The 25,668-nt window shown below is 40.3% G+C and overlaps 1 protein-coding gene across 1 annotated transcript; it reads right to left on the bottom strand.

Moving 5' to 3' along the window:
• Positions 1-4,690: 4,690 nt before the first annotated feature.
• Positions 4,691-18,707, bottom strand: CNIH1 (cornichon family member 1). Its single transcript, XM_025918547.2, has 5 exons — positions 18,505-18,707; positions 13,274-13,342; positions 9,245-9,357; positions 7,695-7,838; positions 4,691-5,603 (listed from the first exon to the last, which is right to left on the bottom strand). The coding sequence occupies exons 1-5, from the start codon at positions 18,583-18,585 to the stop codon at positions 5,576-5,578; spliced, it is 435 nt and encodes a 144-aa protein (XP_025774332.1). The 5' UTR covers positions 18,586-18,707; the 3' UTR covers positions 4,691-5,575.
• Positions 18,708-25,668: the final 6,961 nt, after the last annotated feature.

Genomic DNA, 25,668 nt, shown 5'->3' with positions numbered 1-25,668 from the left:
TCAAATCCTTTAATAATCAAATGAATTTCCCAAGTGCATGCTTCTCTCATTTTTACTGCAAATGCCAGTTAAGCCTTCCATGTTTAAAATGCTTAACTATTGGGGCACCTGGGTGGCGCAGTCGGTTAAGCGTCCGACTTCAACCAGGTCACGATCTCGCGGTCCGGGAGTTCGAGCCCCGCGTCAGGCTCTGGGCTGATGGCTCAGAGCCTGGAGCCTGTTTCCGATTCTGTGTCTCCCTCTCTCTCTGCCCCTCCCCCGTTCATGCTCTGTCTCTCTCTGTCCCAAAAATAAATAAACGTTGAAAAAAAAAAATTAAAATGCTTAACTACTTTAATACTAAGTATTAAGGGAAAACATCAGTTATTCCATAACAGAATCATGGAATGGGGCACTACTCAAAAGAATATAATTTCACATAGTTGGAAAAGTATTTTCTCTACCTAACCTGTGGAACAGCCCTCAAACCAATGGGGCAGAGAGACTACAGTCCTGGTCACACACAAGCCAGAGTTAGCTGCTGAAATTGAATTAACACAGAGACTCAGCCATTAACCATAAACTACACAAGGCCACATTTGAGATGGTTTTTATTTAATATACAAAAGCAAAATAAATTAAGCTCTAAGGTAGGACTAAAGGGCATTTTCTTTGGACAGCGGTACAGCACCGATCAGGCTAACTTAGATTTTAACAAACCGTGAGCACAGATGGATAACTACATTCTATGTTTCTCTCAGTAGTTTTAGGGGTCTACCTAGTCATCGACCTATTATTTAAGAAATTTTTCTTCTCCAGAATATATGAACATGGTAAGCAAAGAGATTTCAATGTTTAGAAAAAGCACTGTACAATAAAATTAACTTCTTATCCATGTGACCACGTTCTCTCCATCTCCACGTCCACTATGTGCATTACTAAAATTAACGTAGGATAAAAAAACCTTCAGTCCCACAGAGCAGTCACTTTATATGGCTGACACTATTTCCCAAAAGCAGTACAGGCAGCAGAGCTGTTTACTCCTTTTAGATATTTAGCTTTAGGACTCTTAATTAATCAAAGTGAAATTGTTCTAAGAAAGCCATTCAACAGATCCAGGAATAGAGCCACATTTTTTTTTCTCTTGGCATCACTCTAAAGTATCAGTTCAGACTCATCTTCCGAGCTATACTGCTGGTACCAAAGACTCGCTGGCTGCTGCTCTGACCACAGATCAGTGATTGGTTTGAGCAAAAGAGTTTAAATAATTTGAGACTAACATTAGTAGTTTCCCCAAAGGATGAATATGCATACTTTGCATACTTTTAGGAACAATGCTAGACAGGTATCAATATTTTTATCTTTCCCCTTTGAATAGAGTTGTTTTAAAATATTTTTGGTGTCAAAATCTGACTTACAATTATACTGTACAACTGATTATTGAGGGATGCACATTTGTGAGTGTTGAATGATATATAAATAAGTAAACTACATGAATACTTTTAAATACATATTATTTAACCGGGGGGGGGGGGGGGTGTGTGGATACGTCACACTGCTGTGTCATAGCCACACCTAAAATGAAAGCTCACACTCCTGCAGGGTATAAGAGATACAAAGAAATCATTATTTGTACCATGGCAAGAATATTCCATGAGCACTGTTCGTAAATATATAATTGGAAGAAAAGAGAAATGTAGCAAGGAAAGTTTTTTCATACTTTTAGAGTGTTTCTACATTTCTATTTCCTTTCTATGCATACAGTGGACATATTTTCAAAATATGTTGATTTGGAGAGGAGAGAAGAGCTCTATGAGAGCTATTAGCAAGAGTGGTCCTCAGGCTTAAATCTATTGAACAGGCTTAAAACGACACACATACTGCAAACCGCCATGTACTTTGTTGCTTTGTGAAAGACCATTATCTGGGTATCTGAACTTGACTGCTAGGTCAGGGAGTTAATGATGTAATCCAAGAGGCTTCTCAAATTCTTTCGTAATACCCGACACATGTCAAAAGTCTGGTCATTTCCTATCACTTCCCCTTCCCATGAAAAACAACCCTCAAACTTCAAACAAATTAGCAATTTGTCCAAAGCCTGGGACCCAACTCTCCTCAACCATGGGACAAGAAGTGGGAAATGCCAGTTACAATCGTGAAAATCATCAAACGTCATTACTAAGTTTCTACACCTATACTTCCTTAGTACTAAAGGGACATACTCCATGGTATAATATTATTACTCTAAAGAATAACTGCTAAATAGACTACATTTATTACATAAGATTCTTAATTCAGGAGAATCTGTAGTACCCACAGCAACAAAGGGTTGTCAGTATAGATACAAACCACAGCATAGCGGTATTCAACAATGGTTTCTAAAAGGTGGAAAACCCTTTAAAGATAAATCAAACCACATAATAGCAAAAGTAACTGTAACAAAGCAAAAAAAAATTACCTAAGTAAACAGCGGTCACTGCACAGGGAGCAGTTTGGTAAAAGCTGGAAGGGTTACGCCGCCAGGCTAACTAGGCCACAGCTGGACCTGCAGGAATAACAGAAGGCTAGGACTGCCGAAACAGATAAAATGGGTGGAACACACTGGAGTCTGAGCAAGGACAAGAGCCAGCAGGAGACTGCCTTGTGCAGGGATCTTGTTTCTGCTTTCTCTTCATAAGTAATTTACTTTCCTAAAACACTGGAAAAGGTAAAGACGGGTAGATATCACGAGAGCTTCCAGGCACTCAATCTTTGCACAGTCTCCATGCCTAGGAACCAACAGCCTACCCCTGAGAAGGGTAAACCTTACTGGCAGTCATGTCACCTTTGAGGAATCAGCTAAGGACTACAAATCTAATTTTTGAAGCATGAGAAGGTGGCTTCCACAAACTGCAGCCTTAATTAAACCTTGCAGAATTGTGGAGAATAATCAGGAAAACATGATTAAAAGGTTTCTTAATACTTGAAAGTAGCACTTGCTAGGAGACAGCAAGGGCTTGTGAAAAGACTTTGACAGGAATGCCAAGGTAACAGCTCCAGGAAACCTATCTGGACTCGGCAAGGTCCCTCATGATCAAAAGTACTTGTGAACCAGAAAGAAAAATGAGGAGTGGGTGCTGACATCATTAGTTGGGATTAGAAACTGCTCAAGCTCAGAGATTGAATCTTTAGTACCTAGCAACAGGTCAATAAATAATTTTCTGCATGAGCTGACCAACAGTTCACCTCCCTTGAGGTGTCCTTCAGACCATAAAACACAGGCCTTTAAATTTTTTTTTAAATGTTTTTATTTATTTTTGAGAGAGAACAAGCGAGCAAGCAGGGGAGGGGCAGAGAGAGAGAGAGAGAGAGAGAGAGAGAGAGAGAATCTGAAGCAGGCTCCAGGGTCTGAGCTGTCAGCACAGAGCCTGATTCCGGGCTCGAACCCACGAATCATGAGATCATGACCTGAGCCGAAGTCAGACACTTAACCGCCCGAGCCACCCAGGCGCCCCAAAACACAGGTCTTTAAAGCTTGTCTCGTTATGAAATGGTTTGGTTCTCACTCTTCTGGCTCTACATTCTCTTCTTCCACATACTCACGCTGCTACGCAATCCCAAAATGTTAACGGCTACTCTCAAAGGTGGAGAAGCATTTTTTCGCTAGCAGAGGATTAACCAACCAGCATCTAATTCAAGGCACTCTTAGAGTACGAATTCCACAAACTCATCCATAAACTCCCTTGATTATTAAGTGGAATTTCTAGATACCGGTTTTCTTTCTTTGATCTTTTGTTTAAGAAACTTCTGAAAAAAAAAAAAATGGGGCGCCTGGGTGGCTCAGTCAGTTAGGCATCCGACTTCAGCCCAGGTCATGATCTCACAGTTTGTGGGTTTGAGCCCCACATCGGGCACTGTGCTGACAGCTCGGAGCCTGGAGCCTGCTTCAGATTCTGTGTCTCCCTCTCTCTCTGCCCCTCCCCTGCTTACATTCTGTCTCTCTGTCTCCCAAAAATAAATATTTAAAAAAAAAGAAACTTCTGAACCACTTACACTATCTTCAATTGCCTTAACTACCTCATTCCAAATAAAGCACAAGAATTCTTACAAAAACATGCCATAGTTTACCTGCCTTACAAGCAGCAGCAAAAATGAATTTAACGAGTCATTTTTCCTTAAAACCTGCTGTTTCAAAAAGGAAAAACAAAGTTAACACTTCAAATGCCACAATTTTTTAAATTGGTTACAAAATATGATGATGCTGTGGCATCAATGTTTATGAATCTTGTCAAGTGACAACACAGAGTAATGTGTTTAGCCATTTAAAAACACTCCTTTCTAGGGGCACCTGGGTGGCTTAGTCAGTTGAGCATCCAACTTTCGCTCAGGTCACGATCTCTGTGGTTCTCGAGTTTGAGCCCCAGCATCAGGGTCTGTGCTGACAGCTTGGAGCCTGGAGCCTGCTTCAGATTCTGTGTCTCCCTCTCTCTCTGTCCCCTCCCCCACTCATGCTATGTCTCTGTGTCTCAAAAAATAAATGTTAAAAAAAATATTTTAAACATTCTTTTTAGATCTGGGCACAGTATTTAAAAAAAAAAAAACATGCACACACACACAATGTAATACTCTATTAGTTTTTTTTAAAAACTGACAGTAATATGTCTTTATTATGGATTAAGCAAGTGTAAGAAATAGCTATTTGTAATCTTTAAAACAATGCACTGAAAATAAGTTAATTTCAGAGTTTTATTGTATTGCACTAAAGGAACAGCAGGACGGTTATACAATGTTCTCTCTCATTCAGTTTTGAAAATCTAAAGTACTTGCAAATTCTTAAGAATACCTTTACCACCAGATTAGAACATTAAGTATAATAACCAATTTCTTAATAAGTAATGTCTTACAAATTAAAACACATTTAAAATAGCTTTAAATGCATTCTTCACAAGTAATTCAGCATATATTTTTATATCATGTTCACTTATGCTTAAGAATTAAAGCAAGTATATTACTCTGATGGAAATAATGGGAAATCTCTCACTCATGCAATATACAGGGATAATATTCAAGTTGAAGGGGAGAAAATCCCACTCTTCTTATTTTGTCAATGTGTCCATATATAATCACATACATGATAAATGAGGAAACCCATGAAGTTTCCCACAAGTCAGATATATATTTTCAGTTCATCAGAAGCACCTGATATCTACAGCTAATTTATAATTAGATGGCACTTCAATAAACCAAAATGAGCCCTACAAGTTCCTATAAACAAAAGCTTCCAATGGACTAAGGATAGTCAATAATTAATGCAATCATTCAAGGGATTATGGCTGTTCCTTAAGGAGTGCAAGTTCAAACCTGTCAACACCAGAGGTATCATTTTATATTAATTTATACGTAATTCCATTTAAATTCTTTATCCAAGTATAACATATGAAAACAGTCTTTCCACAAGCAAAAAATGTGGAAACATTTAAAAAATAAGGAGTCATTTTTTAAAGTAACTGATCAGATTCCATAGGCTACTCTTGGAAACAGGATCTTGCTGGATAGAATCCCTTCATTTGGTGGCTTTTTGCATGCACTTACTGGACCAATTCTTCTGTGTGTTGTTCTAAGAGCTCACCAAAACATAGATCATGCTGAAAGGAAGAAAAAGCCTATTAATTCAAACGTTCCTAATTATAAAAACAAAAAGCACCAAAAAGTTGAGTCTGCTTTACACAGCCAACTAGTTTATGATATCACACCACCACAGAAAATGAAAAGACCAATGACCAGTTCACGAGACAATCTTAATTTGCATTTATGGACTTTTGCCTAAGGTAGGACTTGGCTCAGTGCTTGTGCTGTGGTTGTCTCCTATTTTCTTTCCAATTTTAGCAAACAGAACAGCACAGCTGAAAGCTTAATAGGGGATCAGAGCTTAGAGAAGCCATCCAAACAGTGCACTGCTCTGGAGTCGTCTAATAATAGCAGTGAGCATCTCGCAAGGGCTCACTTCATGCCAGGCCCTCCACTAGGTCTTTTATGTACATGACCTCGCTGAATCCTCCAAGCAGTCCTAGGAGTTGGGTACCATTATCATCCCCATTTTACAGATGGGAATGGTGACTTAAGGAACTTTCCCATCAGAGAAAGGCTCTAGGCAACAGCAAGAGGGTTCAAAAAGAAAAGGGCACAAGTGAGCAAAATAAAAAATAACCCTTTGATTCAGACCAACTCTACCAGAGTAAGGTGGGAAAGGCATGGTTCCAAAGCATGGGTCTCTAACTGGATATACAAAGCAAAGAGTTGAGCAAACTCGACAAACAACTTAAAAGCAGAAATGAAATGACACAGAGCCACCACATGCCCACAAGTGCACATCTCTGATTTTCTCATTTATTCAATCATTCATTTCTTTTCTTTCTTTCAACAAATATGTCTCAAGTACCACTATATGCCAGCACTGTCCCAGTTATTTGTTAAAGAAACTGAAAAAATGAAAACTAACAGGAAATGAAAATGACACATGGCATTTTGCTGTTTAGAACTTATTCACTATCTGTTTCATAAATGAACGTCTGTAGATGCACTAATGGATACTCATTTTCACAGGTATAACCTCTAAAAGCATAACATCTCTTTTCCATGAATTTCAGTCTAGCACTTCATTCATCATTTTCCGCAATGGAAACATATAACGTAAAGAGAAACATGAATATAAACCTACCATCTAATACTCAGCAAGTTCTCCAGTAACAAAAAGAAGAGGGAATAAGAAAGCAGCTTAATGAATACAATTCCATCTTACATGGCCAACTTTCTTCCTATTTTGGAAATCAGTTGGAACTGTTCTCTCTGGCTGAATATATATCAATAAAAGATGAGAAAAGTATATTGGTGCAGTTTAAAGAAATACAATCCCACGTGTACGAGTGCCCCTTCCCTCATTTTAATGAGCAGCCATTTTATTCCATCTCCAGTACACCTAGGGCGGTGGTGCTCACCCAGGGCTGACTGCGCCCCGCAGAGGGCATCTGGCACTGTCTGGAGGCATTCTTGGTTTTGATGACTGCAGAAGAGCAGGCGCTACTGGCATCTACTGGGTAGAGGCCAGGGATGTTGCTAAACATCCCACAATGCACGGGCAGCCCCCACAACAAAGATTTATCCAGGCCAAAATGTCAACAGTGCCAAGGTCAAGGACTGCTGGCCTAGAGGAATGATGCAGTCCATCATGGCTATAAAGGGAGAGGAGTCGAACGCTGCACCATCACATAGGAAAGACCTGTTTCTTTCATGCTCCCATTCAGATGAAGCAAGCCATAAAATAAAGGGCAGAGCATACAGTTTGTAAAGAATGATAAAAAGTAAAACACCATGGCAAGAGAGATGGTGAAGCCAAGCACAAACATTTTGGCAAACTCACACTTTTTTTTTGCAATCTTCTCAATGCCATCACTTTGCACAGACAATGAGGATTACTGTGTCTGAAAACTTAGGAAGCAGCACCCCTGACCAAACTTTCTGACTCTGACCGCACACCAGCTGGGTGTCCGGACAAGTACCAGTTTATTCATATTCAACGTGTGTGCATTTGCTGGTGTGCACTGTGCCAATAGCAGTTACCACCATTCAAGACGCTGAGTTATTCTTCAAGTGGATTTTAAGGTGTTAAGACTGTAATGCCTACAAACTTTTTAGGCAGCAAAGTGAAATCATATATTCATTTTCTTTTTTAAACTCACCCGTATAGGTAGTAAAAAAATGCTAGAAGATAAAAAGCCAATTTGCACCAGCCTTCTTTCTGACAATAGGCTAAAATGTCTGCATTCATGATGGTTGTAGGGTCATAGAGTCCTGGTCCACTCATCACCGGCCTACTCATATACCTGCAATAAACACAGTCCATTAGCCACTCCAAAAAGGATGGGAAGGAGGGTTTTTCTCCTCAAATAACATTTGTTACAATGAGAGGCAGTCCACACAGGGAAGAGTGCTTTTAGTTCCAGGGTGGAGTTCTTTCCTCTTATCATCTTAATTTTAAAACAAGAGCCCCTAGGGGCGCCTGGGTGGCTCAGTCAATTAAGTATCTGACTCTCGATTTTGGCAGAGGTAATAATCTCATGGTTCATGGGATCAAGCCCTGTGTTGGGCTCTGCACTGGAACCTGCTTGGGATTCTCTCTCTCCTTCTCTCTCTGCCCCTTTACCGCTCGTGTGCGTGCACATGTGCACATTCACTCTCTCCCCAAATAAATAAACTTTAAATAAATAAATAAGCTCCTAAATGAGAACAGGACAGTTATTTAGGCCACATCTGGTCTGCCCTATACTTTCATAAATACAAGAAAAAGAACAGTAACTATAAAAAATTAAGGTTTTTTTTTCTCTTAACTTTTTCTTTTAACGTAATTTTAGACTTACAGAAAAGAACACTTCACCAAGATATTCACATTAACCACACAGCTCTACCCTTCTCTTTTTTGTTCTAGCTCCAAATATGCATGTTTTTCTCAAAAAAAAAAACTATTTCAAACTCAGTCACAGATGTGGTATCACTTTACTCCTAAACACTTTTTCAGTCTATTTCCTAAAATGAAGAGCAATGAGATTTTAACGTTGCCTATTAAAGAAAAAACAAAAAACCTCTAACTCTATTATGTAGCTCTGACATACCTTAAAAGTTATAAAAAAAATGAATATATTTTATAAACAACCAAATTTATAATCATAAAGTAAAAATGGAGAAAGAAGTTAAACACACTGTACATTTTGATTTATATGAAATTCAAAGATGGGCAAAATTAATTCAAGTTCACAGAGATCACTGCTCTCCTTGGGAGGTGCAGGGGTAACAGACAGGGATAGGGCTTCAGAGATGCACACATAACTGTATCCAAATTAAACCTCACTTTTTGAAAAACACTTCTAAAGATTAACAAAGTGCCATAAAAGGTATTTAAACAGCTATTTGTTCATCTACTTGATTTTTAAAATAAATGCCAAATGGGGCGCCTGGGTGGCTCAGTCAGTTGAGCACCTGACTTCAGTTCAAGTGATCTCGCAGTCAGTGAGGTAGAGCCCCACGTTGGGCTCTATGCTGACAGCTCAGAGCCTGGAGCCTGCTTCTCTCGCTGCCCCTCCCCCACTCACACTCTGTCTCTTTCTCTATCCGAAATAAACTTAAAATAAATGCCAACTAATTTCCAGTTTTCATTTAGGTGACTAGCATGTAAGATAACCATAGTATAAGTAAGATATAATTAGGAAAAGTATTAGAAATATATCTATATTACCTCCAAATATGGTATGCCAAGAGGGGCATATTGAGACCCAGCGTAAGCCATTCTGCTGCACAAAGAAACATGACACAGAAGAAAGCATGGATGAGGTACTCTGGAAGTACGAGCTGGAAGAAAAATACAAGGCAGTTATCAAAATGCCTTGGCATTAAGTCAAATGCTGTTGGAAAGCAGGTGGCAACCAAGTTCCCATAATGCAAAATCACTGTTTTCTTAGAATCAGGGATGAAAGATGCTGAGTGTTGTTTCCATATTTAAATTTTTACCAAAAGCAGAATTAGAAGCAAACTGACCAGATGATATAGCTCGCACTAAGAAAATAAATAGAACTTAAAATTTAAAATTCAAATTCTTACAGTAACAGGTTAAATTATACAAAGTTACCACCCAGACTATTCAGTTATTTGCTAATCACTTGGAATACTTCCCACCATTCAACAATGATAAAAATATAAAAATGAGATATCTGATCGCATGCAACATGATACAAAAAAAAAAAAATCCACAAAAACAAAAGTTCCCTTTAGATTATTTTACACACTAATGTTTTAAAGCTTTTAACAGAAACCAGGAATGCTACATATACAATATTTAGCAAACCACACCACATTACCACAAAAGTCATTTTTCAACGGAAAGCCAAAAGCCAATAATCTCAGCACAGTCATAGGGGGAAGAACACTAATATACACAGATGCAAACAATGTGCATTCTGCAATGTAGGAGGGAAAAGACAGAGTTCTGAACCATAAAATTGGAAATTTCCCTAGTTTCTGAGCTCTGATTTTACATGGCCTTCCCATTTCTTTTAAGCCTGTTTTCCAATGAACTACTACAGGCACAGCAGACCAGTAGAAGCTCAGAACTCAAAAACAAAATAATTTGATTGTAGAGAAAAATTAATTGAAGAGAAATACTTTTTATAAAATAACCAAGAATTCATGCTTTAGTTTTAATTGCCTTTCTCATCCTAAAGATTTCAGCCTAATGACTCTTATTTAAAGTCCCAAACATTTCATTTCAAGTTTCGGCCAAGGACTTCCTATGAGTCACAAATGCAAAGCCAGTTTCTCAGATGTTCACATCGTATCAAGGTACAATTATATGAATCCTCAACATCAGCAGATCTTTACTGAAAGGAAACCATCGCTGTAGAAACAATGCAATTGTACTACATATTCACGCCTGCTTTCTACTACTCCCAAATCACTTTCTTCATTTCAAAGCTGTAAAGCAAAGTTTTTTAATGAATATTTTAAATGAAATCTCAGTAAAACCAACTAATCTATACCACTAACCAGATATTTTCTACAAACTTAATATAATAAACTCTGTGTATGTATACAAACTTGTAAATAACACGAACCATTAAGCCACCATTTAATTAAGATCAAAATTAAACATCTGCAAGAAAACAAGAAAAGGTCCACAGGAAATCTTTGAAACACAAAGACTACAACCAGGACAGACCAAGAAAAAGATACACTATATTAGGAGTTCCACTAGAGCTGTTTATAATACTCGTGTAAATTACAGGATTTTTCTTTTCCTTATAATAAGTACTTCAGCTCTTTAAAGCCAAGTGATAGGTAACAATAAAAATCATCCAAGTTTTCATCCTACAATTCCAAACTGAGATATGGGGAGAAAATGATTTAGAAAGCATGATCTCTACTGCTCTTAACAATATACTGTAGTAAGAGGGATAATAAAGATAATCTGCAACTCTTCCAGTTCTAATATGAAACAATGCCACACTCCCTTCATCTCAAAAAAAATCCAGACACTTTTATTATACATCTCTTACAAAAACCAGCCCACTCCAATCATTCTTTAATGGTGAAATTTCCTGGTAAGTGGCACAAAAATTATTCCATTTAGGAACCAATGTTTACACAAAAACTAGTATCCAGAAAAAAATTCCTCACACAAATATGGCTGAAATGATAATATTTAACATGCAAATCGTAACATTCTCTAGTTAAGGTTCACATTTTAACATAGAATATTTGTCTTCCCCCATACTTTGGCAGAATTGTCAAAACAAACTTTAAATAGGGAAAACTGTCAGATGCACTGCTAGCAAGCCAATTATCGGCACCCTATCCAGAATGCAACTTGTGCTGGTATAAAAACTCCCAATCTATGCCGCCTCGGGGTGTCCCAAGCAAGTTATCTTTTTAAGGTGAGAATTTCCTTCCATGAAGAAGAGTCAGAAATCACACGTTCTATGTAAAAATGAAATCAGTCCCTCTTAAATTTACAATAAATTAGGGAAACACCGAAGCTTGAACTTAAAAATGTGGAGGTCTGGGTTCAAATTCTGGTTCTACCTTAGCTGTTTGATCTTGTTAGTAAAGTGCTTCAACCTGGCTAAGCCTCAGCCTATCCTCCTATTCATGAGAATAACAATACACCTACCCTTTAGGACTGTCACAAGCACTGAAAGAAAAATCCCAAGTAGAGATGCTTAGCACAGAGCCTGGTGCCCAGGAAAGCCCTCATCTGATTTCAGCTATTCTCATCCTCATCATTTTTTGGTTATTTGAAGTAATGAGAAGCCAAAGAAGATAGAATATTATTAATAAACTGTCATTAATAAACAAATTTTGGTTTCTTAATTTCTTGGTAACAATTAGTTTCAACAGTGGGTTAAGATATTTTACAATGAACATTGCTACTTTCCAATGAGAAAGCAGACTCATCTTCTCTTTTGTTTCCTAACAGCAGAGAAAGAGCCAGTAAGTTAACACTGTTAATTGTCCCTACATAGTCTTACTGTAGCAGTTCTTTAAAGACAAGCTAGAAATCTGTTCCATCACTCATATTTATCTAGGAAACAATGATAAAGTAGCAAACTAACTTTATAGATCTTTCCCCCAAAAAATCCTTCTAGCATGCAAGTGCCTTACAGTTTTATACAACTCAAGTCTACACAAGTTTTCATCTTCATTAAGTAACTTTTAAAGATGAATTATTATATTATTGTATTCTTGAAGACGTACCCACTGCTTTCAAACAACCTTTCAGTTTCTGACCAGTTAGGCAAAATCAAACCTACAGGCTAACGGTAAAATCTTCCTAAATGAATAAACTAAATGAAGTCAAAAAATATGTATCAAAACCCCTAAGCACAATGGAGCCGATCCGCATTATAACTAAATCCATCAGAGCTCAGAACTTAGTGTAAGACAAGGCTGTTTTAGAAATTGAGAGTGGATATATACCAGAAATAACTATGTAGACATCTGTACATAAATTATTATCCATAAAATTCTGGCAGCATGAGTCCAGAGCCTAAGGACAGAGCTATCCACCTAAAAAGAGTGAAAAATTAATTCCAGAATAGACATAACCAAAAAAAAAAAGTAGACATGCTCCTGAAGACTCCACTTCCGGGCTACCTCACAGTAAGTCACAACATACGAATAACCTTACCATCTATTAAAGTCATTGTATGTTAACAACTTTCAAACACTGAACCAAATAATGTAATATAGAAGTGCCTATGGCTATAACATTTCAGAAATGCATAAGCATTTAACAGCTTTCCCTACTTGACTGGGCCAGCAAGCAAACATTTGCATAAAGTAAGAAATTTCATGAAATCATAAACCTCAACAGGCATATAAATGAGCACACCAAACAGAACACTTTACAGATACAAATGCCCTAACCCTCCCCACGAAATGAATGTAGCATTAAAACATTAAACTAAAAAGCAGTACACACCTTTAATGCAATTTTGACTCTTTTAATCTTTTTGACCTTTTCAACTGTCTTTGGCCGACAATGTAAAAAGCAGATTGGAAGAATGTTAGTATGACAGCTGACAAGATCACCAGCAGATTAATAATAGTCAGAATAGTCAAGCAGGAAAAAGAATATTTTTGTAAATTCTGCCTACTCAAAAAAAGTACAACTATATCATGCTACTGAGAATATTGGCCATTTTTAAATTATATCAAGTTAAAAGCAAAAACAGGTAAAAAATCTACAGAAAAATCCTTTATTATAACTTACAGGATTCAGGGTATTACACTGGTCTATGGGATTCTTGTAATCAGTCTTCAGTTCATCAAATGCTATAATCTAAAATAAAATTAAAATAGTTAGGACCTCTCACTTTATTACAATACAGCAACAAACCTGCCCCATCATCAAATGATAATTAAATTCAGTTAATAAAACAAAAGCAAAAGTAGGGTATACTACATGTACCAATTTACAGTAAATTCACTATGTGCTAATAACCAGAATCAGATTTAAAGAACTGAAAGCATGTTTATATTAGTATCATTTAAATGATCTTATACTACTATAATAAATATCTTCAATTTTCAATTTTTCAGTGCCTCTGTTCAACTTATTCTTTCTTCTTGAGATTATTTTTTCCCTCACCCACAACTATTTACCAAAACTCTTCATTATAAAAACCCTCTTCCTATGTTGGCTCCTCTCTGTAGGTTACCCTGACTCCCTTGGGCCAAAATAACTGCATGCCACTCTAATATCCACATAGCACAGGACTTTATAATGCCACCAATATGGCATTTCTCACACTGAAGTATTTATGTACAGGTCTGTGTGCCCCTCAGGGTGAAGTATTTTTCATCATTTGTGCATGCCCTGCTCTGGTCACAGAATTCAGTGGGACACCAGAGATGGGCTCACATGCTTCAGTCTGTTCCCCCATTTGTGCTCACATGTCAAAGTCCTACTTCAATTTGGAAATACAAGAAAGAGCCTCAGAATAGAGAGGAACACCAAATGATTTTCAAACTTCGTGGCCAGAATCGCCACATATTGTCGTGCAATTTCTACAAGACAAAAGGCCAGGGCCAGGTGGAAGCTCAAAGCCAGCCCGTGTTCCTGTGGTCATGGGCTCTACACCAGGCTCTGCACTGAAAGCCTGTGTCCAATCAGGAGGGAGGATTCTTCTCATTATTCTGCCCCAACAGGGAGCAGAACTTCTTTGTTCTATTGTACCTAAAGGCATCATATAAGCAAAAGCAGCCCTGTTCAAGGCCACGATAAAAGTGATCAGTTTGACCTCCTTCTGTGTCATATGCATATTCCTACCACTTGCAGGTGGTTTCATTAGGGTCACCAAACTAAAACCTGAAGGGTAACCCAGGTAAGACCAGCTTCTCATGGTGTGATGAGCCAAACAAGTATAAATGCAATAGGGGAGAAAGATCTCATCCACTTATAAAATATATGGCAAGAATGTTTCTGTCTACATCTGGAGAAATGTGGCTATAACATTTAGGGTCACTTAACACATAACTTCAAAATCAAAATGTACTGAAAAATCAATAAGGGCAACATACCACTCAAAATAAGAAGCCAAAAGCACCAAGTTTATGGGGGAGCTGCTTTAGCTGCTGTCACTGGTCATCTAGGGGACAGAGAACCTTTCCTTTGGTGCCCTTCCTCTGGTAGGTTAGGAATAGTATCCTCGTATGTGAGACAGTGTTAACTCAATATTACCAGTGATCAATGGAGTTCTGCATTTCTAGCTTTCACTATGCTAGCTTATTTCCCTGTTAAAGTTCTTCACTTCATAAAAAGATCTTTTTTTTATTTTTTTTTTAATGTTTTTATTTATTTTTGAGACAGAGAGAGACAGAGCATGAGTGGGGAAGGGGCAGAGAGAGAGGGAGACACAGAATCCGAAGCAGGCTCCAGGCTCTGAGCTGTCAGCACAGAGCCTGACGCGGGCTCGAACTCACAGACTGTAAGATCGTGACCTGAGCTGAAGTCGGACGCTTAACCAACTGAGCCACCCAGGCACCCCAAAAGATCTTTTTTTTTAAATGTTCTAAAATTTTATAAAACTCAACAACCTGATCAAATAAAAAATTATAAGTAAAATACGAATAGAAGAAAAATAATTAAAATGTAAACTCCATGACAGCAAAAATTTTTTGCTGTATTCACTGCTATGTCCCTGGTACTAGCACATACTTAAGTGTTCAGTCAATATTTATTGAATGAAAGGCGGGGGGGGGGGGGGGGGGTGGAGAGCCCTAGCTTAAAAAAATACAGAACTCACCAAAAGGCATTTGCCTTTGCTAATAAACCCTACCACATATAAATGCTAAAAATATAAATGTACAATTAGAAGACACTAATTTCTGATTACTTATGGATATTAGTCAAATACCTGACATTTGTTGTGATACATCCCCAGTGCATCTTAATAATAAAGATCAAGATAAGGACTGTCATTGCAAATAAAATTACTTGCCTATAATAAAGATCCAATTTAACAGCAGAGTATAAAACTTACGTTTTAAAACTAACTCCTTTGGACATTTTGTTCAGGTGATTTCAAGGGATCTTTTAACGAGTACGTTACTGCAATGAGTGCTACAAGCTGGAGTTTTCAAAACTCTTCTGAAAAGATTTTTTTTAATTTTTTTTTAACGTTTATTTATTTTTGAAACACAGAGAGATAGAGCATGAACGGGTTAGGGTCAGAGAGAGGGAGACACAGAATCTGAAACAGGCTCCAGGCTCTGAGCTGTCAGCACAGAGTCCGACGCGGGGCTCGAACTCACGGACCGTGAGATCATGACCTGAGCCAAAGTCGGACGCTTAACCGACCAAGCCACCCAGGCGCCCCTGAAAAGATTCTTAACCTAGTGGTTATCATATCTTTTGTTACTGTGTGCCTGGACAAAGACGTTCACAAAATTTCCCCCCAAGTGCAAAAACAAAACAGATATATTCCTAAAGATACCAAACTATGCAATTCAGGATACCTTCAAATTTGATGCCTGTCTTTGGAATGATTTTTGTTCAAACAAATCTATGCTCCCAACTCTACTCCCTACAGAGCATCAATCACGTGAATTAGGACCAAACAGAGATGTAACCATCAACTCAAAAAATAACCTCCATACAACAGTTAATGTAAACAGGATTCTTTGAATTTCTAACTGAAATTTCCAAATGAGTCTTCTGATACTTAAAACTACCTAAGAAGATACACTGAAGGTTATGTAGTTAACCTTATGTAGTTAACAGAAAAATTTAAACTATATATTTTGGAATTTTACATTTGTTCCCAAAGGATGTAGAATACTCTGAACTAAGAAATCCTTAAGGATAAGGCTCTCTGTACTCTGCGGAGTACCAATGAAGTCTTAAAATTTTTTTTAATTCTGTAACAGGACTTAAAATTACCTGGTTCACCCGGACATATATTCACTTCAAAGCTGAAACTAAATTACCCATTTTTTAAAAAATTCAGTTCAGGTATTCCTTAAGCTAAACACAACCTGTTCAAAATGTAAACGTGGCCATCCACAGTTCTCTTCTCAGAATCCTTACCATCCATCAAGCAGGAAGTGACTTAAATCCACATATACAAATGGAAGGGAATCACACATTTCACGTCCACCAAAGGCTTACTAAAGTGGAGCTAGTTTGCATCCGAAATTATCTTTATTTATTGTTCTTCCATCAAAGAAACTAAAACGCTCTTAATTTATTGGTTCCTACCCACAAGCATTTTGAGGGAGGAATTACTTAACAGCCTACCTAAGTAAGCATTCCCCACTATACAAGCAGTTGGGTTCTAAAATAATAATATTAACAGGGGCTCCTGGGTGGCTCAGTCAGTTCGGCTCAGGACATGATCTTGAGGTTGGTGAGTTTGAGCCCCACATCAGGCTCTGTAATGACAGCCTAGGGCCTGGAGCCTGCTTCGGATTCTGTGTCTCCCTCTCTCTCTGCCCCTGTCCTGTTTGCTTGCTCTCTCTCTCTAAAATAAACAAACATTGGGGCGCCTGGGTGGCGCAGTCGGTTAAGCGTCCGACTTCAGCCAGGTCACGATCTCGCGGTCCGTGAGTTCGAGCCCCGCGTCGGGCTCTGGGCTGATGGCTCAGAGCCTGGAGCCTGTTTCCGATTCTGTGTCTCCCTCTCTCTCTGCCCCTCCCCCGTTCATGCTCTGTCTCTCTCTGTCCCAAAAATAAACGTTGAAAAAAAAAACAATAAAATAAACAAACATTAAAATTTTTTTAATAAAAAAAATCATTATAAACAATCACACTCTTTAGCAAAAGAGAGTAATTTGTGATATCATTCTACTTTTGAGATTTTTTTTTACAAGACACTGCTATTTAAATCACGCTGCCCCTCTATGTTCCATAAGAAATCCTTGTTATAGGGCTGATGACACAGGACTTAAAATTTACATGGGACTGAACGTGTCCAATCATTCAAATGAAAACTAATATCCTAAAAGGTACTAAAAGGATATGAGGGCAGAAGCAAATATAAGATAAATGTTTTAATGAATGCTGATTTCCAGAAGGCTGCTTCTCATTTTGTGCTAGAGAAACAAGAATCCTTCGAAATCTGTTGTAGAACTGTCAGGGGAAACTTCCTTGTTCCTTACAGGAACCAGTAAAGATGTGCTTCAATCCTGCGGCATGATGTGAGTAAAAAGAAAAAAAAAAAAATGCCCTAGGAAAATTTAAGATTTCTGAGCATTTTCAAAATCAAATTAAAACTATCTCTACTAAATCCAGCTACCCTGAAAAGAAGGCTGTCTTGAGAAACTCTGGCGGTCAAAGTATGATTTAGGGGAAAAGTTCGGAGATGCAGTCAACAAAGTAATCAATCCAATCTGCATCAAAGTTCACAAGGAAACAGAATCTGAAAAAAAAGAAAAGTCGTTCTACTCGAAAAGTACCCCACAAGTGCTGAAACCAGCAATGGAAATTCATCTAAAGTATACTATCTCATTTGGGCCACACTCCTGCGGAAACCCGAAAAGAAAGACAATGTGACTAAATAATAGTAATTTGGCAAACTTCATTCCCGCTAAGCACGCAGCATGCCTCCGTGCGCCCTTCACATCTCCCCGGGATGCGGAGACGCGGAGCCCCGGGCCCGCGGAGGGTGCGCGCCAGCGAAGCGCTGTCCCGCAGGGCCCGGCGGGACCACGGCCGCCCCACCCATCCAGGGAGGAGTAGCTGCGCGCGCGCGGCCTGTTCGGGGACACAGCGGGTGCATCCACGGGGCCACCGCACGCCTCGGCTCCTCCCGGACCTGCAGCCCCCGGCCTGCAGACAAGGGGCGCACGGAGCCCTGGCCGCGCCGCCTGCCCCGCCTTGGCCCCAGCCCCTGGCGTGCGGACGGACCAACGGGGGCCGTCGCCGCCCGAACAGCCGCCGACCCCGGGCGTGAAAAAGCTGCGCCGCCTCTTCGCCCTCCTTCCCCCGGACCCCGCTACTCACGTGCCAGATGGCGAAGAAGATAAGCGCGGCGGTGAGCAGCAGCGCCAGCATGTAGCAGAAGGCCGCGAACGTGAACGCCATGGCCGGGAAGGAGGAGCAGGGAGCGGCGCCGGTGCCAGCGGAGAAAGGCGGCGCAGGGCCCTCTGGGTAAAACCATTCACTTCCCCCGGCCGCAGCCACGACCGCCGCCGCCACCGCCTCTGCCGCTGCCGCCGTGCCCGCCCTCCCTGCGCGCCTGCGCACCAGCCGAGGTGCGCTGGCGCCCTCTGATGGCCGAAGTCTACGACGCACTTACATTGTCCGCGCAACTGATTGATTTATTTTTCTTTTTTTCCCTCGTTTATTCTTTGAAAAAATACTTATTGAATGAGTGTCTACTATGTTCCAGGCACTGTGTTTCCCCTTTGAGATGCAAAGGGGGGAAACATACTTGCACCGAAAGAACTTAGTATAGTGCCGGAAAGGAACACTTAAATCATTACAGTATTTATGACCCTGTTAAGGGAAGTCTGCACTTGTGATGAAAGGTCAGAGAAGGGCATCCATCCCGCTCTGCAGCGTTTAGGGCAGGATTCCTGGAGTAGCTGTTTCTTACGCTGAGGCTTATGTGATGAGTAGAAGTTGTCCAGGCAAAGAGAAGATAGACCAGTACTCCAAAAAGAGGATTGAGCATGAGCAAAGGTACAGAGATGAAAGAAAGAAAAAAGCTCAGTGTCTTAGGTGAAACCACCAGCAGTTCTTAAATTAGTCGAACCTAGCACAAAACAGTGTTAGAAACTTAGAAAGGGGGTCCGGGAGGGTTCAGATCATAGAAGGACTTCCTTATAAGCTTGGTTTTGTTCTTTTACGCTGGTTGTGACCCACAAAATTGATTCACCACCCTGCTACCTGATGGGTGCTGATTGAAGTGGAAATCATCGAAGGCTTTTAAGCAAGAGAAGGACATATTTAGATTAGCATTAAAGATCATTCACACTAGCAAATTGTATAGACTGGTTTAGAAGCAGAGTTATCCAGTGCTGTCCAACAAAACTTACTGCAACAGTGGAAATGTTCTTTTTCTGTGCTGTTTGACACAGTAGCCACTAGCCACATGTGGCTATTAGGCATTTGCAATGTGCCAGTATGATTATGGGATTAAACTTTAAATTTTACTTATTTTAATTAATTAAAATGTAAATAGCCACATGTAGCTAGCAGCTACTGTTTTAGTGCAGGTCTATACCACCAAGATTATGTGGCACCTTTGTGCAAATCACAAGGTCCACCCTAGGGCACAGGAATGCAAGCAGATTTTGTGGTATACAAACTGCCCAACTATGCACCATGATCCTGATTGGAGGAGTGTGAGACAGCAAAGGTCCAGGAAGAAGCTACAAGGCACTGACTAAAGCAGTGAAGGGGGGGAGAGAAAGGAAAGAACAGATTTCATTGTATGGAGAGATAAGCTCAGCAGGACTTTGATTGACTGGAAGCAGTGGTGAGGGAAAGGAAGGCCCCAGTGAAGATGTTCAGTACTACAAGCCACAGAAACTTAGCAAAAAAATAAGCACTAGGCAATATTTGTCCAAGAGAATTCACAATCTAATGAGAGGCAGATGCAGTTTCCTGGTGTCAAGGAAAAGTTTTCGGGGAATTATTGAAGCCAGACCATGAGATCCAACCTGGTTTGCATAAATGAATCCCATCTACACTTTGGGAAGTGATGTTTCATCACAACACACCTCCAAGTCCTCCTACCTTTCGGCAACAAGTTATTCTCCAGTTTCACTTGAAATGTACCTTTCCCTTGCCTGGTAACTATGTCTAGCACCTTACTACACAAAATGGAACTGCTCTCCAAGAACCCATCCCTGGTTCTAGAAGGGGCGTCCCACATTTCACCTGAGGAGGTGGAGAAAATTGGCAAGAGAAATCTTGTCTGCCCCTATCCCTATAACTGCTGTTACGGAAACCCCAAATCCCTCCACTTCATCCAAGGGTAGCATTTTGGCTATTGCAATGAAAGTTTATTGAGCACCCATTCTATGTCATACCAATTTGCGCAGGAGCTGGGGGAGTATGAAGCCCTTTCACATTTTACCAGAGCACACAGGTCAACTGTAGACCTGCATTGTCTAGTACAGGAGCCATTTAGTCGTGTGTGGCTATTTAAATTTAAATTGGATAAAATTAAATAAACTAAAATTCAGTTCATCAGCTATATTAGCCATTTTCAAGTGCTCAATAGCCTCATGTGGTTGTTGGCTACTGTACTGGACAATGTAGATATGGAATATTTCCATCACTGCAGAAAGTTCCGTTAGCAATGCTTTAGACATTATTACACAGCTGTAATCAGTTAGAGAATGCATCCATTTTAATGAGGGCAAAGAGCTAATTAGATCAACCAACCATAGACAAGGCAGTTGGTGAGGAAAATAATGGGTTTACTTGACGTTTTGGAGAACATTACAGGCAGTGAGTAATCTATACCATCCTCATTCAATCAATTCTCAGTATTCTTTGGAAGCTGCATTAACCCTTTTACCTCAAGGGAGTAATATTGCAGTACACACTGAATTAAGTTCTTGTGTCTACTTGTATACATGGATGGAGCTGGATGCTACTGAAAAGAAATATCAATCTTATGTGCCCCCACCTCTCTCCTGCACCCCCCTTTCTCCCACTCAAACTTCCTTTGTTCAACTTGGCTTTCCATCAGTTTACTCCCACTCCCACTGCCCATGTCCCCAACCCAAACAGCTAAGCACAGGTCAGCCACCAGAGAACTAGAAAACAAAACCCAGAAATACAAAGCATGTAGTCTAAGAATGGGACGAAAACAGTTCAGATACACACCTGAAAGAACTTTCTAGCCACCTAGACTAAAGAAAGCCGGTAGTGGGAAGGAGGAAGGGGAGGTGCTGAGCAGTTAGGAGAATGTGAGCTCAAGATATCCGCAAGCATTCACAGGAAGAGGCTCAGCCTTACCATTCTCTGGGGAGCACCTCGGACCCTGAGCTCAGCTTTCTTCTTCACTGATGTCTGTTGAAAACTGCCAAGTGGCAGCAAGTCATATTCATACCATCCATCATCCAAGTGGTAGTAACGTTTGCCACTCTGCTCAGCACCCCATCCAGCCCATGCCAGGGAGACGGTCCTCTTTCTCAGGACAAGGAGGCTCATAAACCACACACCCCCTCTCTGGGGAGCAGTAAGTAGGATACTTAAAGACATGGTGGTTTCGTAAAAGGGAAATTTCCTGGACTATCGTGAATTTGCACTCAACCAACATGAGCTCTCCCATGCATGTGGAATAACAGGTGAACATATCATCCTAGTTACATTTATCACATGGTACCCATGATGCTTTGGGAGGACCTGGGTCCTTGACTTGATTAACGAGGAAAGGATCCTGAGCACAGAAAATCATAGGCCAGCAGTTCCCAATCTGTCAGAAGAGGTTTGCATACTTGAAGGAAAAGCAATTCAACCTGGTGGCTGTGGATAGCACGTGGATCTGGACATTGACATGGAACTTGGAAAGAATAGCTATGGTGCTGGGAAGAATGGGAGGTGTAGCAGAAAGTATTGGTGCTCAAAAGCCATGTTCACTTCTTTGCTGATGGCAGAGCTCAGGGTTTGTCAGGGGCTCATAGCCTCCATGCCATGTGCTCAGAGGAGGAGCCCTCCCCAGTCCAAGGTTTTGGGGAAAGACAGCTCCTGTCCCTCCAGAGTGATGTCTGACTCCCAGTTGCCCTCCCTATGAAGCAGAGCTGATAACTCTTGGTGTTATTTTCTGTTCATTATACACATTTCTAAAACTGAGTTGCAGCTGTGTGCAAATAGAGAGCATGGGCTCCAGCAGGATGTGGCTTCTCAGTATCAGGTGGCTCTGTCATCCACCTTACCCTTTGCTCTGTTACACAACCATTATGAGAAAAATCAGTGTACAGAAATGACTCACTCAGCAATTTCATGTGTGCAAAGTATGTTCTTTATTGTTATTGTTCTTTTCCTATGTGTCTTTTTTTTTTTTTCACAAAATCACACAAAGGTACAATCTAAAGATGGTGAAAAACAAAGATTTTAGGTGTATAAGGACTTTCAATACATGCATACATCCATGTAATAACCACCCCCAAACAAGATACAGAACCTTGCCACCACCCCACATAATTCCTTCATGACCTCCCGCCAGGCAACACTGTTCTGCTTTCCAGTACCATAGATTCGTTTTATCTGTTCTTGAATTTTATTAAATGGAATCCTATGCATTCTTTGTGTCTGCTTTTTTTGGCTCAGGATAATGTTTTGGGGCTTTTCTCTTTGAGATTCTTCCACATTGCTGCATGCATTAGTAACTCATTCATTTTTTAAAACTTTATTAAAGTATGATTTACAAAAAATAAAATGTACCCATTTTAAGTGCACAATGAACTTAGACAAAATGATACACTCAGGTAACCACCTATAATCAGTATGTTCAACATTTACAGCACCCCCCCAAAAAATCCACTGTACCCCTTCCCAACCCCCAGCCCAAGGCCATCACCGAACCAGCTGTCATTACAGAGTAGATTTATCTTTTCCATGGGATCATTGGAGTTATACAGTATGTATTCTTATGTCTGGATTTTTTCAGCATGTCTCAGAGATTCACCCATGTTGTTGCTGTTGTTGTTGTATTAGTTCATTCCTTTTTATTGCTCTGTAATATTCCATCACATGAATGCATCATAATCTGTTTCCCATTCTCCTATAGATGGATGTCTGGGTTATTTCCAGTCTGGGGCTATTATGGATAAATCTGTCATATATATATTCTTATGCAAGTCTTTTTTTGTGAATATATATTTTCATTTCTTTTAGGTAATTATTTAAGAGTGAAGTTTCTGGGTCATAGAGAGGGTACCATGTTCTTTTGTCGTTGTTGTTGTTCTTTATTGTTTTTAAATCATTTTACTCCGACTCCATTTCCCCTTCCTTTTAGAATCTGACTCTTGATTTCCGCTCAGGTCATGATCCCAAAGTCGTGGGATAGAGCCCCATGTCAGGCTCCGTGCTGAGCGTGGAGCCTGCTTGGGATTCTCTCTCCCTCTCCCTCTGCCCCACTCTCTAAAATGAAGAAGAAGAAGAAGATGAAGAAGACGAAGAAGAAGACGAAGAAGAGGAAGGGAAAGGGGAAAGGGAAGGAGGAGGAGGAGGAGGAGGAGGAGGAAGAGGAGGAAGGGAAGGAGAAGAAGAAGGGTTGTCAAGGTTGGAAACTCTGGTCCCTCCAGGCACCCTAGGATCACCCTCTTTACTATGTCACCACCTCCCCAGAGCCCACAGAGCAGGGCACAGGGGTCCATTGCCTGCAAGACCCATAGACCTCTGATTCCTTTCCAATTTAGGGGCCTAACCACTATCTCTTCATTTCCTCCCAGACCCCACAAGCATTCTTTCATCACCCTACCCCTCTGGGACACCCAGCTGAGTCTCCTCAATGCAGTTAGAACTTTCACAAAAGGCAAGGAGAACTGTTGACTTCAAATGATTTCTTCTTTCTGTCCTGCCTGCAAAAATCCTCAAGCAAGGAAGCCTAAAAGGCCTAGCCACCTTCACAGTGTGGGGGAAAAAGGGAATACAAAAGAAAAACACCAACAATTATTTCAAGAAATTATTGAGCCACCTTTTGAGCACCAGGGGGTGCCTTACATACTCTATGATAGCTTTGCATGTTTGATTACCTGAGACTATAATCTGAACGTCCTCTGTACTTCATCCTCCCCCTTATTGGAGATTCTGCCAATTTGATCTGTGAGTTATTCAGGCTCACTGGGGTTACAAGGAACAGAGTCGTGCTCGCTCAAGTTGCATGGGTTTATGGAAGTTTATTCTAAGAATGGACCGTGAAGTAGAGGAGCTAGGTACTGAGGAGGCAGCCTCCTGGGCAATGCTGTGTCTCACCAGGACGATATCCCCAAGCAGACCACACAGATTCTTTGTCTTGCTGGGAGTTTAAACGTGACACTCAGCCACAGAGGGCAAGGCCACTTTCCCACTAAAGGGAAAGCAGTAAACAGAACCCAGGAGTACGTGGGATCTCAAAGTAAGGCAAAACCATAAATAACACAAGTTATGAGTAGACCAAAACCATGTCTAAGCAGAAGTAAAGTAACCTCTCCCTCCCACAGGCACTGCTTCTTTTCCTAAACAAGAATGGGGAAAGTATTCAAACTCTATAATAGTCAACAGTCCAAATGTTCACTGCTTGGTTGGTACTTGTTTCTACTGTTACCGATACTACCTCCTAGGCCAACCTCATTCGTCGTGAAACATCACAGAACCTGACGCTGGGAGTCTAGGAATGCCACTGGCTTGGAAAACATGGTTGGGGCGGAGCCACCCTTTGCAGATATGACATAGTAAACCTTGGTGCCTGGAGGTGCTATTCAACTAGCACTGAGCGCCAGTCCCAAAGGCTTCTTCTACATGTGGTAACTGAGCCAGATAATGAGTGCCGGGGTATGTTTTTTTCATTTGTTAATCTTTGAATTTTATACTCTTTCATGGTTAATCTTTTAATTGTACACTTTAAAAATCTTTATGCATTTTTGCATTTTATAATTTTTTTAAGTAAAAAGTTCATAATTATTTTAATGTTTATTTTTGAGAGGGCAAGTGGGGGAGGGGCAAAGAGAGAAAAGGAAAGAGGATCTGATGTGGGGCTCAAACTCACAAACTGTGAAATCATGACCTGAGCTGAAGTCTGACACTCAACTGACTGAACCACCCAGGGGCCCCAAAAGTTCAAATTTTTTAATTTTTTAATGTTTTATTCATATCTGAGAGAGAGAGAGAGAGAGAGAGAGAGAGAGAAAGCACAAGCGGCAGAGAGGCAGAGAGAGAGAGGGAAACAATATGAAGCAGGCTCCAGGCTCTGAGCTGTCAACACAGAACCCAATGCCAGGCTCAAACTCACGAGTAGTGAGATCATGACCTGAGCTGAAGTCGGTTGCTTAACCGACTGAGCCACCCAAGCACCCCAAAATTTCATAATTTTTAAAAAACCTATTTCCCGCCAGTGCTATTGGAGTAGCTCCATTCTGTTTCTCACAGAAGGTCGCAGGCTAGTAGAACAATAATGAAGTTCCACTTATGACCTCCAACATTACATGGAGTCTCACCTTCGGAAGC

Source organism: Puma concolor, chromosome B3 (assembly GCF_028749965.1).
Source record: "Puma concolor isolate L17-30 chromosome B3, mPumCon1.1.hap2, whole genome shotgun sequence".
NCBI lineage: Eukaryota > Metazoa > Chordata > Mammalia > Carnivora > Felidae > Puma > Puma concolor.
The sequence above is the reverse complement of the archived record's forward strand: the minus strand, read 5'-3'. Positions and strand labels throughout refer to the sequence as shown.

Bases quoted from the DNA above. Each gene is read 5' to 3' on its own strand.
- CNIH1 (XM_025918547.2), bottom strand. From the start codon at position 18,585: ATGGCGTTCACGTTCGCGGCCTTCTGCTACATGCTGGCGCTGCTGCTC. The intron at 13,343-18,504 runs GTGAGTAGCGGG...ATTTTATTTTAG, and splicing joins TCTTCTTCGCCATCTGGCAC to ATTATAGCATTTGATGAACT. The intron at 9,358-13,273 runs GTAAGTTATAAT...TTTTTCTTCCAG, and splicing joins AGTGTAATACCCTGAATCCT to CTCGTACTTCCAGAGTACCT.